The sequence below is a fragment of the Gossypium hirsutum genome, chromosome A13, assembly GCF_007990345.1.
Source record: "Gossypium hirsutum isolate 1008001.06 chromosome A13, Gossypium_hirsutum_v2.1, whole genome shotgun sequence".
NCBI lineage: Eukaryota > Viridiplantae > Streptophyta > Magnoliopsida > Malvales > Malvaceae > Gossypium > Gossypium hirsutum.
This window is the reverse complement of record NC_053436.1, coordinates 25,757,585-25,771,168: the sequence shown is the minus strand read 5'-3', so window position 1 is coordinate 25,771,168 and position 13,584 is coordinate 25,757,585. Positions and strand designations below refer to the sequence as shown.

Here is a 13,584-nt window from a genome sequence, read left to right as displayed (position 1 = left end):
TCTTTTGCTTCCTCTTTTTCAAATAAATTTTTCTAGTATAATTCCAGCTGGCTGTGAGTGACATGGACTGAGTGCTGCATAGCATTATCCTAGAATTGCCATGGCATTCATGTTGGTAATCCATCCAACATTTTTCCATGGCAATATTTCACTTCACTCATTCTCTTCCTTTTTTTTCTCATTTTCTTCATCCTTCCTGTATCTGCTACATGCAACAACCAATTCTCTTCTTTTCAATAGAAAAAGTAACATAAAATGACATTTAAGGCAAAATCCAAGCTTTATTATACAATGTTCTAATAATAACCTAAAAATACAAATATATCTACTTAAGTACAAGCACTTAATCAAGTTTAGAGGCTCAAAATATAACTCTTTTCATGAGTTACAACTAACTTTGCTTGTAAATAACAAAGTTTAGGTTAACCTATGGGAGGCAACTTAGAAGGTCATTCTTAGGGTTTTAGTTAGTATATTTAGTTTTAGTTAGGCTTTATTATATTTTCTAAACAACTTTATTTCTTACTTGCTGCTAAAGGAGTTTGTGGAACCAATCACATCCAACTTATCAAATAGATCAATTTCTATCTTCCTCTCGTTTTAATTTAATTTGTGTGTTTTGCATGATTAAATTATTTTTAGGGAAAATGACATTTAGATTCATGAGTGGCTAATTCCTTTAGGAAGATTAATGGGTGGATGTGGGAGTACTTAATGGAAAATAAAGGGTTTATCTCAGAATTAGTTGGCTTAAATTGTGCATGCTTAAACCCTAGGATTGACGACCCTAGGAAGTAATCTAGGTAAATAGGTCAAAAGGATAAGTTTACCGAGCACCTCATAGTTTATCTCAATTTTAAATTACGAGGTCAAAAGATAAGTGAGTTTTTACAAATAATTGACTAATACACTAAAACCCAAGTTTTGAAATTACTTACAACCACTGAAGCGAGTTAATCTTCTGCCTGTTATTTGGGATTTTTTTAATTGTTAATTTCTTTTCAATCAATTTAATTTATTTTATGATCATAAATTTTACTGTTATTTTTTATAATATAATTTTCAGTTATTACAATTTAGACCTCTTACTGTAGAAGATAATATTGAGTTTAATCCATCCTCCCTTGGGTACGATTCTCGGTGTACTTCTTGTACCCCGTTGTACAATACTATATTACAATTTGACTTGTAAACTTGCAAACATTGCTGCTTTATTATTTATCTTTTTGTTGTAGTATTTCTAGTCCAAATGTTTGCATATTTGGCAGTGGTCAGTGAGACCGGGAGGGTATCCTGTTGAGTAAAACTTGTGTCAAGCGGTGAGACTGGAAGGGTATCCATATGCCTAGTTGAGACTTGAAGAGTAGCTTAGGTGGTAATCCTTAGTAAAGATACATGGATTAATGACCCTAATAAGACCTCTAAGGATGGTAAATACTTAATTAAGAGTATTTATTGACTTAGTTAATAATCAGAACACAATTGATTCTAGGCTAAGTAGCTTATGTAGTCAAAACTAGGAATAAGAAAATCCGAATAAATTAACCTAGGGTTAGATTTTATCTAAATTAATTTAATTAACTTTATTATGGTTGTTTGATTTGGAGTTTACACTACTAATTCGTGACACTAGTAGATTAGTAATTATTTCAAGTGATTAATTTAATAATAGTTTTCTCTAAATATCAATCCCTTGGGTATGATCCTCGAAACACATACCAATATTCGGTTATAATACTTTTATATTACAACCTAACATTCACTTACATTAAAGTGCGGTCAATAATTTCGCCACCAATTTATATATGAATTCACCATTTATTATTTGAATTGTCATAATAATAAAATAATATTCATGAAAAAAGATACCATCGCAATATCATATAATATTGTTAGCTAATATTAGGATGAATGCCAATAATACATACTATATCCTGCTTTCAACCCATCCATCTTTTCTTTATACATAATTTACAATAATCGCAATATGTACTTGAAGAAAAAGTTGACAATATGTACCACAAGAAAATGTTATTTACACCTATACATTTATTTCAAGCTCTAGATATCTAATTTTGAATTTACATGAAGGGAATTTAACATTTTGGGATCGTTGGACTTTTTTAACAAGTTGGCATTATCTCAGATTGACCTGAGACTTCACCTTCTGACTTTGTGGAAAGTTTGAACACTTGATAGACAATAGATTTAAAAATCGAGATATTCTCGTCGATAGATTATGCGTGGCATCATTGATAGGATTTGAACCTTTAATCTGAGAAAGGCATGATACCACTTGATTTAGCCAAAATTCCATTTCAACCCAAGAATAATACCACATGTTTAGGGAGTCCAATGCCCCAAGAGGTTAAAATCCCCAGAAACATAACTAAGTATTTGATGCAATCTAATCTGTATCTCACATTCCTCCTAACAATCTGCACAGATTCCAATTCCCCTGCATCGCATTCTATTTTGTTGATATTGTTCTGTTGATTAAGGACTTAGTTTTCAACGTCCACTAGACATCAACATATCAGAGAACTCCACACCTATCATCAAATCTGAGCAGCTTTCTTGGTATAACCCCTTGGGCGATGACTCGTTCGACTCATTATCCTGGCTCATTTGCAGTCGCTCTAAGCTGTAAAGCACCTCACTCATGGATGGCCACTTCACCTCTTTCTTTGCCAAGCATTGTTTCGTGATCTTCACTAAGTTCCCAACAGATTCCAATGAGATCTTCCCTTTCAAACTTTGATCCACGAGTTGATCAACATCTCCCTTCTCAAGGCAATCTGATGCGGGTGGAATAAGACTTTCGTTATCATCGTCACCATTGCTGCCGCTGTTCCCGTCGTTCTCTGTTTTCAGATTTAGCGGCGCCGCCCTTCCGGAGAATACTTCCAACAGAACCAACCCAAATGAATACACATCAGTTTGAGAACCAATGTGGATACTGTAGCCATCACTGTTGTGGGATGCCATGGTAAACCCAAAGCTCAAGATCTTGGCTGTCCAGTTTACATCTAACAAGATACTGGAAGTACTGATATCACCATGAACAATGGGTCGATTTTTGCCGGTATGCAGGTAGTGCAAGCTGTTGGAATAATGGCAGCAGCAAGCATCAAACAAAGTTTCAAATCTGTATTTGTAAGACTGAAGCAAGAAGAATCGAAGCAAAGAAAAAGCAAAGCAATGAACAAAATTGAATACTCAGCAAAGCTGTAACTGAACATTACATTTTTCATTCAAGATTTGAATATATAAAAGAGCTACAAATTTTGGTTCATTTGACAGATACCTAATGACATAACTACTCCCACTTAAACTAAACTAATACAAGCTTAAGTCAAATACAAAATAAGCTGACATATCAGCTTTTACATCATCAATCCAATCACAAACTTAATCCAACTAACTATTAAAGCTAGTTACAATCAAACTGAACTAAGTTACATCAAAACAAAATAGCAATATCAGTTGCTTCATTTGGTCTGAAAACCATTCGTGCACACCAAGCAAAATGAGCTGAGCTCGATAGCTGCTGGTCTCGACAGTAGCAAGCTTCTGGCTCCATGTTGCATTGCAGTCCAGCTTTCAACACTCCTCCTTGGACTGTATGCAACACATTCCAATTGCACTTCTCAAGGATTCAAATCGAGCAGCCCCTAAGGGCTTGGTCATTATGTCAGCCAATTGTGCTCCTGAGCTGCAATGCACAAGGCTGACTTCCTTTGCTTGTTCAGCCTCTCTAACAAAATGCAGATTGATTTTAAAATGCTTTGTCTTACCATGGAACACAGGGTTCTTGGCTATTGCAACTGCAGACTGATTATCCACCCAAATTTCAGTTGCTTCATCTTGAGTTTCATTAAGGTCATGAAGCAGCTTCCTTAGCCAAATGGCCTGATTAACTGCTCCTGCTGCAGCAATGTATTCTGCTTCAGCTGTGGACTGAGCAACAGTTTGCTGCTTTTTTGAACTCCAGCAAAACATCCCTGATCCAAGTGTAAAGAAGTGTCCTGAGGTACTCTTTATGTCATCGAGGGATCCTGCCCAGTCACTGTCAGAGTAGCCTTCTAGTTTCAGTTGGTTCCCACTTTCAAACATTACACCAAAACTAGCAGTGCCCTTGATGTATCTAAGGACCCTCTTTGCTGCCTTCAAATGTGCCTCATTGCAACAATGCATAAACCTCGATAACAGACTGACACCAAACATGATGTCTGGCCTGGTTGCTGTTAGATACAACAGACAACCAACTAGGCTTCGATAGTGCCTCTCATCAACCCTCTGCTGATCACCACTGCTAGTCAGCTTTTCTCCTTGGGCCACAGGTGTGCTGACTGCTTTACAATTATGCATGCAGAATTTGTCTAGGATCTTCAAAGCAAATGAGTGTTGGCTGATGAAGATACCTCGATCAGACTGGTGAACTTCCATGCCAAGGAAGTAAGTCATGATCCCCAAATCTGTCATTTCAAACACTTGCTGCATTTGGACCTTGAACTCATCAATGAGCTCAATTTTGCTCCCTGTTACAAGTAAATCATCCACATACAAGGAGACAATCAGCAAGGTTTCATGTTCTGACCTTTTAACATACAGAGTAGGCTCACTAAGGCTCTTTACAAATCCAAGTTTGGTCAGGTAAGCATCAACTCTGTCATACCAGGCCCTTGGTGCCTGTTTCAGGCCATAGAGGGCCTTTCTCAACTTATACACTTTGTCTTCATGTCCAGCAACTTCAAAACCTTCAGGTTGCTCGATGAAGATCTCTTCCTTGAGAAAACCATTCAGGAATGCTGATTTGACATCCAATTGGTGAACTCTCCACTGCTTCTGAGCTGCTAAAGCAAACAGCAGCTTAATTGTATCCAGTCTTGCCACTGGAGCAAAAGTTTCTAGGTAGTCAACACCATACTGCTGACTGTAGCCCTTCACCACAAGCCTAGCCTTGTGCTTGTTTAGTGAGCCATCAGCATTGTACTTGGCCCGGTACACCCATTTAACTCCTATGACTCTCTTGTGTTCTGGTCTGCTCACTAACTCCCAAGTCTGATTTTTGTTGATCATTTCCAACTCAGCTTCCATAGCTTTCATCCAGCTTCTGTTCTTAGCAGCCTCTTCAAAGTCTGAGGGCCCAATCACAGCAACATTGCACCTCTGATAGACATCAGCCAAAGTTCTGGTGCCCCTCACTGGTGTATCATCAACAGCATCATTACTTGGTCCTTCTTCTGCAGGTTCAGCAACCAAGTCTAACTGGTCCAATTCAACAAGTCAGCTTCAACACCATTCCAATTCCACACCTTTTCCTCATTAAACTTTACATCCCTGCTGACTAAAACCTTCTTTGCTGTAGGATCATACACTCTATAGCCCTTCTTGTTGCTGTTGTAGCCAACAAAGATTCCTGGAGTAGCCCTGCTCTCGAGCTTGGTCCTCTTTTCCACTGGAATAAAAGCATAACATACACAGCCAAACACTTTCAAGTGTGTTACCACAGGTTTGACTCTATGCCAAGCCTCAAAAGGAGTCTTATCCTTGATTGCTCTAGTTGGCAGTCTGTTGAGCAGATACACTGAGGTGTTGACTGCCTCAGCCCAAAACTGACTTGGAAGCTTGCCTTGAAACAAGAGGCACCTGGCCATGTTCAGTACAGTCCTATTCTTTCTCTCACAGACTCCATTCTGTTGAGGAGTATAGACTGTTGTGAGCTGATGGTGAATCCCAGCACTGTCACAAAGCTTCTGGAATCTCTCAGACACATATTCAGAGCCATTATCAGTCCTCAAGGCTCTAATTTTGCAGCCTGACTGATTTTCAGCATAAGCCTTGAATTTGCAGAAGGCTTCAAACACTTCTGACTTTTGCTTCAAGAAGTAGACCCAGCACAACCTTGTTAAATCATCTATAAACAGGGCAAAGTACCTGTTCTCACTGATTGAACGTGTTCTCATAGGGCCACAAACATCAGAGTGCACCAATTCGAGCTTGTTTTGAGCTCTCCAAGCACTGTCAGCAGGAAAAGGTAGTCTAGCCTGCTTACCAAGCTGACAAACCTCACAAACATTCCCACTAACTTCAATTTTTGAAATGTCATCAACCAAATTCAGCCTATGTAACAGATCGATGGATCTAAAATTTGCATGGCCTAGTCTCCTATGCCACAAGTCAGTGCTTTCAACAAGGCTGGTGTATGCCTTTCTTTCTATTTGGCTAACATCCAGCATGAAGCACCTATCAGTCATAGAGACTGTGACTAACTCCAGACCATTCATGTCTTGAACAATACAACAACCATCCTTAAAAACCAATGTATAGCCTTTTTCAACTAATTGGCCTACACTAAGCAAATTCTGGTCTAAGTCAGGTACAAAAAACACATTTGAGATCAGCTTGTTACCTGAACCAGTGCTAATCAGCACACTGCCCTTGCCTTGAGCCTCAATCAGCCTACCATCTCCAATTCTAATCCTCGAGTGGAAGCTTCTGTCTAGGCCCTTGAACAGCTTCTCATCTGCTGCCATATGGTGTGAGCAGCCACTGTCTAGTAGCCAATCATTGCTGGCCTTGGTTGTGCCAACAAAACAAGTTGCTGTGAACACTTGCTCCTCCTGAGCTTGAATGTCCTCAGCAGGTCTAGCTTGTTGCAGAGCAGCCTCCCTTGGTTTGCCCTTGCACACCTTCTCCACATGGCCAAACTGCTTGCATTTTCTACACTGAATATCTGGCCTAAACCAGCAATACTTTTCTGAATGTGTTGTCTTCTTGCAATGAACACATGGTGGGAACACCCTTTTTGCTTCATCTCTTCCTGACTTGACCCTTCTATTGTGCCAAGGCTTCTTGCCTTTTGCAGTCACACTCGAGCCTTCACTGGCTTTAGCCTGGAAAGCAGCTTCAGGATTCTCCTCCTGCCTATTTGCCCTCCTTTGCTCAAGTGCATACAGGGAGTTTATCAGCTCAGACAATGAAATGGCTGATAAGTCCCTCGAGTCCTCAAGTGAAGAGATTTTAGACTCAAATTTCTCAGGGAGAGTTGTAATAACCTTTTCAACAACTCTACTCTCTGTGAAGTCCACTCCCAGGAGCCTAATGCTGTTGACAATGGCCATTATCCTGTCTGAGTACTGCTTGATGGTCTCAGACTCCTTCATCCTCAAGTTTTCAAAGTCTCTCCTGAGGTTGATCACCTGCTGTTGCCTTGTCTTGTCAGTCCCCATGAACTCCTCCTTCAGCTTCTCCCAGGCCTGTTTTGGTGAGTCACAGGCCATGATACGAGTGAATATCACATCAGAGACTCCATTTTACAAGCAGGCCATAGCCTTATGCTTCTTGGCTCGCTCATCAGCATGCTGCCTCATCTGTGCAATGGTGGGATTGGCTCTCAATGGAGGTGGTTCAGCATCATTCTCGATCACACTCCAGAGATCATGTGCCTGGAGGTAAGTCTTCATTTTGACTATCCAAATGTGATATTTCTCTCCAGTGAACACAATGGAGGAGGTGGAGTGAAACTCATCCTGCTAGACTGAATCCAAATGCTTCGATCTTACCAAATTTTGAACTTGCTGTTGGTTTTGATTCGAACACAACAGATTGCATACAAAGGCCCCTCAAAGACTCGGGCTCATGATACCATTTGTTGGAACAATGGCAGCAGCAAGCATCAAACAAAGTTTCAAATCTGTATTTGTAAGACTGAAGCAAGAAGAATCGAAGCAAAGAAAAAGCAAAGCAATGAACAAAATTGAATACTCAGCAAAGCTGTAACTGAACATTACATTTTTCATTCAAGATTTGAATATATAAAAGAGCTACAAATTTTGGTTCATTTGACAGATACCTAATGACATAACTACTCCCACTTAAACTAAACTAATACAAGCTTAAGTCAAATACAAAATAAGCTGACATATTAGCTTTTACATCATCAATCCAATCACAAACTTAATCCAACTAACTATTAAAGCTAGTTACAATCAAACTGAACTAAGTTACATCAAAACAAAACAGCAATATCAGTTGCTTCATTTGGTCTGAAAACCATTCGTGCACACCAAGCAAAATGAGCTGAGCTCGATAGCTGCTGGTCTCGACAGGAGCAAGCTTCTGGCTCCATGTTGCATTGCAGTCCAGCTTTCAACACAAGCCTCTTGCAGCTGCAACACAAATTTCAAGCCTCTGGTTCCATGACAGATGCTTCGAATGATCATGAAGATGATCAGAAAGGGCACCATTATCCATGTATTCATATACCAGGATCTTCTCAGAGTCCTCTTGACAGTAACCTAAAAGAGAGACGATGTTGTGATGGTGAGTTTGAGAGAGCATTTTTATCCCTTCTTTGAAATCTTGTTCTGATATTTCTTTAACCCCTCGAAGGATAGCTACTGCAGTACCATTTATTTCACCTTTGTAAACCTTCCCCATGTCCAAGTTGTAAATAACCAGTGATTCATCGAAGTTGTTAGTTGCCTTTGTAATATCATCAGCATGAAAATTATTGCAGGGAGATGAATCCTTGGTGTTCTTCATCTTCCATTTTCTCCTTTTTTTGTTAAATATTAAAACAAAGAGACATAAAATAAATAGTAAACCCCCGCTAATTGAGTACTTAATCCCATTTTGTAATCCTTTCTTGGACTTTTTTGATAGTGCAGGAGAAGAAGCTTGTTGAATATTAGACTCATCTAAGGGAGGGTTAAATCCAGCAAGGTTGCCATCATAGTTGCTGATCTTGAATATCTCCAATACATTTAAGATCGCATCATAGTACTCTGGCTTTACTTGGATGTTGGGGTGTAGCTCGAGCCATAAGTCCTGCTTTCGGGCAGCTTGCGACGGAACCATCACGATGTAGTCTCGATAGACAGCAACACCATGCCCTTTTCTCCATACAATCACATCTGCCTGTGTTTCAGCTGTTTGATTATTGATGAATATGAAAAACACCCTCTGGTTCCCCAAGGTCATATCGGGCACAATCTCACAGAAATGGAGCCTTACTAGATACAAAAAACCAGTATCAACCGGAAAGAACCAGCTTAAGTTATAGTTCATGTTGATCTCGTTGTACTGACCCATTGATCGGGTAGTTCGATAGACATCTTCGGGTGCTGTATAAGCCGGAACCGTCTTGGGATATTGAATTGAAACAGTGGTATCATAATCAAGCTGGCCGAAAGCAGCTCCGAATATGCAACTGGCATCATCGTTCCAAGTTCGGAACATCCCCGTATCTTGATCCGGAGAAATGGTTTGGCCTCCTACGTTTGCACTGTAAACCATTTCCAGGGCAAACTTCTTGTCAATTGCAAGCATGTTATTATGGAAGCCAACGAAAGGAAGGGGCACGTCATCGCCAGGAATGTAAAGCTGAAGCGGCATCGAAACAACTTCGATTTCGTTTACGAAGCCATAAGCATTAGGAGGATTTGAAGTTGGGCTGAACATCAACTCCAGTGTATGATTTTCAACATAAACGATGTATTCCTTGAAAAAGTGATCGGTTTTCAAGTATTTGGCAGTAAGGTAGCAACTGAAGTTTCTCAAGAGTGTGTAGCGACCGGCTGTGACAGTGAGAAAAGATTGAGAAGCATTGAGACCCTGATAAGAATCTGAATAGAAGTGGAGATGAATGAAATTTGGGCCTGGGGTGACATTAAAGGTGTAAGAAAATTTGGTGTAGAAAAGCCTTGCAGTGATGTAAGGGACTGTCATTCCTTTAGAGGCAGTGGTGATAATGGAGTCGCTATCTGATTTAGAAGCAATGAACTGTGAGCCGATGTCAGATGACCAGTTCCTTCCCAATGATAGGCTTTGCTTTGCTGAAGAACCACAGTCGAGAAATATACTTTCTGTTGGAAGATAAGCTAAGCTTTCTGCAGACACAAACGTTCTTCGACGAATGTGGAAACTTAAACCCAGAAATATCAAACAGAAATATGCCCAAAATTGACTCAACCTCGTAACATGGTAGGCTTTGCTGCAACAAAAGAGCCATAGTTTAGAACAATATTTTCCAATGGAACATGCTAATTCTGCAGAATTATGCATAGATACCTGTTGGTAATCATCCTTTATCTGATTCAGTTTAACTCAGCAAATTTTGATAGGTAGAGGGATTACTGATCACATCTGCAATTACAGTAAGAATTACATTATATTAGACTAAGCAAAAACACCACTTGTTTTATAAGATTACTAGCATCTCCTTAGAAGAATTATCGAACACCTGCAGCTCCTCTTTCTTGTCCAAGACCATTTTAGTTATATGGTCAACAGTTCGGTTATCCTCTCTTGAAACGTATTGCAAATTCTAGTGCCCAACATGCATCAAAAATTATTGAATACACCTAATTAAAACAGAACTCAGTGTTGCCAATAAAATTAATAGAAGACCACATGTATAAATAAGATAATGATTTTCGTCTTATTGTTTGAATCCACATGCTTGAAATTTTACATGAAAATTAAGTTTTAACTAATTTTATACAAAACATTATAATTAATACAAAAATGATATGTTTATTAATATATAAATAGTAGTAGGTGTTAGTTGAATGATTAACTAATGGTATCCTAAATTTCAATTAAAAATGACTACAACAACCAATAAGGTTAAGGCTTTGTTTAATATTTTTTTCCAAAAAAAAATGTTAAGATCGAAACCACTTTTGCGACAAAGGCAAACTATATATTTTTTTTAACCTTTGGGTTTGGAAAAAATTGTTTTTAGAAACAAATTATATTTTTAAGCTTTATTTTTAATTTAAAGTATTTAATATAATATTTATATTGGATATAAAAAATTTTATTGAAATTTATTTTAAATATATAATTTATATATTTAAAATTGTAAAGTTTTATTTTATTATTTAAAATATAATTTATATATTCAAATTAAATTTTATAAATAATTAATATCAAACACTTGAGAATATTTAAAATTTATATTTTATATATCAAAATATTAATAATGAGTTATAATAATTTATTTTTATTTTTAATTTTATTGTAATATATCATAATATTAATTAATCAGACCATTATTTTTACAGTACAACATCATATATAAAATAAACATTTTATTTTTCAAAAACACTTTTTATAAATAATATTAAACACTTCTCTTTTAAACAAAACTTTTCAAAAATATTTTTCACGGACACTTTTCATAAGAAATTTTTAGAGACAATATTAAATTAGCCCAAATTTTTTTTTAGTGCAATTAGTCATTATTGTTGTCATATTTTCTATTAAAAAATTTTGGATTTATTCTTTTATAACTCATAAGGATTTTAAGAAGCAATTAATTGGATCAGATCTTCTTGAATATTAATCAAGGACTCTTTTAAAGACTTTTGTGTGATGAATTTTTCTTAAATAAATAGATTCAATTTTTAAAAATAGTCTACCCTTAGAAAATCTCAGTATAATCGATTCTTTCTTGAAGACTTGAACACAATTCAAGGGGATTCAAGTTGATACTAATGGAAGTTTCACATGCCATTAATGCCTATTTAAAAAAAATACTTGTTTATATGTTTTAGAATGAAAGGAAGAGAGCAATTATTTTGTTCATTGAGAGAACTTTTTTTAGTATATATTCATTGTAAACAAGTTGTTCTTTTTCCATTAATGCTTAAGGGCTCTTTTGGATGTGCGGCATGTTTACTTGCAGTTAATGTGAAAATAGTAGGGTAGCGATACTGTAGCGTGAAACAATAAGAAAGCTAAATGTATGGCACCAGAAATAAACACCCATCCAACTCTCATAAAGGCTAGATAAATCAGATTTGATATAGTCCATGATTAGAGTTGTCATGGGTAGAGTCTATTAGAACAGTTTCAAATATTTATAGTGTTCAATAATTATAAATAAAATGGTGTAATTAATCAAAAGTTAAATCTTTTGATTATTGGTCAAGAGTCATGTCACTTGATTTTTGAAAAAAAATTATAATTATTCAAACAATATTATTTGAATAGTTATAATATTAAATGAATAATTATGTGTCTTTTTAAAGCCATTATTATTCAGAAAAGATACCTTTTGAAAGATGTCTCCATAAAGAGACATGAAAATTCTTATAAATAGGAATGAGATTTCATTTGGAAATCACACCAATAGGTTCTAATTTTTTTTCTATCCTTACTCATTTTCTAATATAATTAGATTATTCTATAAAGAATTACTGCAGAAATTCTTTGTAGAAATTGAGTTTCGTGTTCTACGTTGCTCAGTACTTAGTGGACTATTCTCGTTAGTGCAAAACGCAAATAGTCATCGGCTTTATTGTATCATCGAGGTTAATTTGCTTGAAACTCTTTTACACACCGAATATAGGTGGGGACGACTATAACCTTAAAGATAGTGGCTTGATGCACGCCTTGGAGCCTTGTGCTATTTCTTCATTTTATATTCGAGTTTCATTCATGTGTTCAAAAGTTTCCTCACTGGAGATTTGTACTAACAATTTTAAGGTTGTACTTCATGATGACTATTACAACACATGAAAGTGGAACACTAAGGGAGTTGGCTTCCAAATTTATCAAACTCGATCAGTTTGATGGTGGCAATTTCCAACGATGACAGAAAAATATGCACATTTTATTATCAACTTGAAGATTGCCTATGTTTTGGATACTCCAAGACTGGAAGAGAATGAAAATGAATCTGTTGCTACAACGTAATAAAGGCAAAAATGAGACAATACTGATTACATGTGCATAGGCCACTTATCAAATGGTTTATCCGATGGTTTGTTCGACACCTACCAGAATGAGGTCAACGCTAAAAAATTATGGGACAAATTGGAAATGAGATACAAGACTAAAGATGTTACAAGTAAGGAATTTCTTGCCAATCATTTCAATAATTATCAAATGGTTTATGGTCGTTTTGTTAGAAACAATTTCGTGATATTGAAAAAATGTTGAATTAGTTTAAGTAATATGATATGAAAATGAATGAAATGATTGTTGTATAATCCATTATAGACAAACTTCCTCCATCTTGAAAAGACTTTAAAAGAAGTCTAAAACATAATAAAAAGGAAATATATCTTAAGCCTTTAGCAAATCATCTTCGTATTAAAGAAGAATATCAAAAGCAAGATCAGAACTTAGATTCTGAAAATGCCAAAGTGCATGTTATGGAAGAAATGCAGACTACTAAACCATCCAAAAGAAAGTTTAAACAGACTGATAGAGCACTTAAGTTCAAAAAGAAACAAAAGGTGATAATGTATGGTGGATTGAGCATCCAAGAGAAAGTTTGTTGCAATAATATCTGAAATTAATATAACACAAGATGATAATGCATTTGGAATTGATATTCGAGCAACCAAACATGTGTGCAAAGGCAAAAGCATATTCATAAAGTTCACACGATGTGAAAATGACAATGACTTTTACATGGTATATTCTTCCACCGCAACAATCAAAGGCAAAGGATCTGTTGAACTACAACTCACTTCTGGAAAGGTGTTAAGCTTGAATTATGTATATTATGTATCAGAAGTTAGGAAGAATTTAGTGTCTGGAAGTTTGTGGAATAAGTTTGGC

The 13,584-nt window shown here is 36.6% G+C and overlaps 1 protein-coding gene across 1 annotated transcript; it reads right to left on the bottom strand.

Moving 5' to 3' along the window:
* Nucleotides 1–7,530: 7,530 nt before the first annotated feature.
* On the bottom strand, nucleotides 7,531–10,279 carry LOC107894607 (receptor-like protein kinase FERONIA). The gene is made up of 5 exons (XM_041084744.1): nucleotides 10,220–10,279; nucleotides 8,630–10,098; nucleotides 8,272–8,563; nucleotides 8,073–8,174; nucleotides 7,531–7,713 (listed from the first exon to the last, which is right to left on the bottom strand). Exons 1-5 carry the CDS (start codon nucleotides 10,277–10,279, stop codon nucleotides 7,531–7,533), a joined length of 2,106 nt encoding a protein of 701 aa, XP_040940678.1.
* Nucleotides 10,280–13,584: the final 3,305 nt, after the last annotated feature.

Excerpts from the sequence above, each read along its gene's own strand:
- LOC107894607 (XM_041084744.1), bottom strand. The coding sequence starts at position 10,279 with ATGGTCTTGGACAAGAAAGAGGAGCTGCAGGTGTTCGATAATTCTTCT. Across the intron at positions 10,099-10,219 it reads ATTCTTCTAAGGAGATGCTA|ATAAAGGATGATTACCAACA; the intron begins GTAATCTTATAA and ends AAACTGAATCAG. Across the intron at positions 8,564-8,629 it reads GGATTACAAAATGGGATTAA|GAGAAAATGGAAGATGAAGA; the intron begins GTACTCAATTAG and ends TAACAAAAAAAG.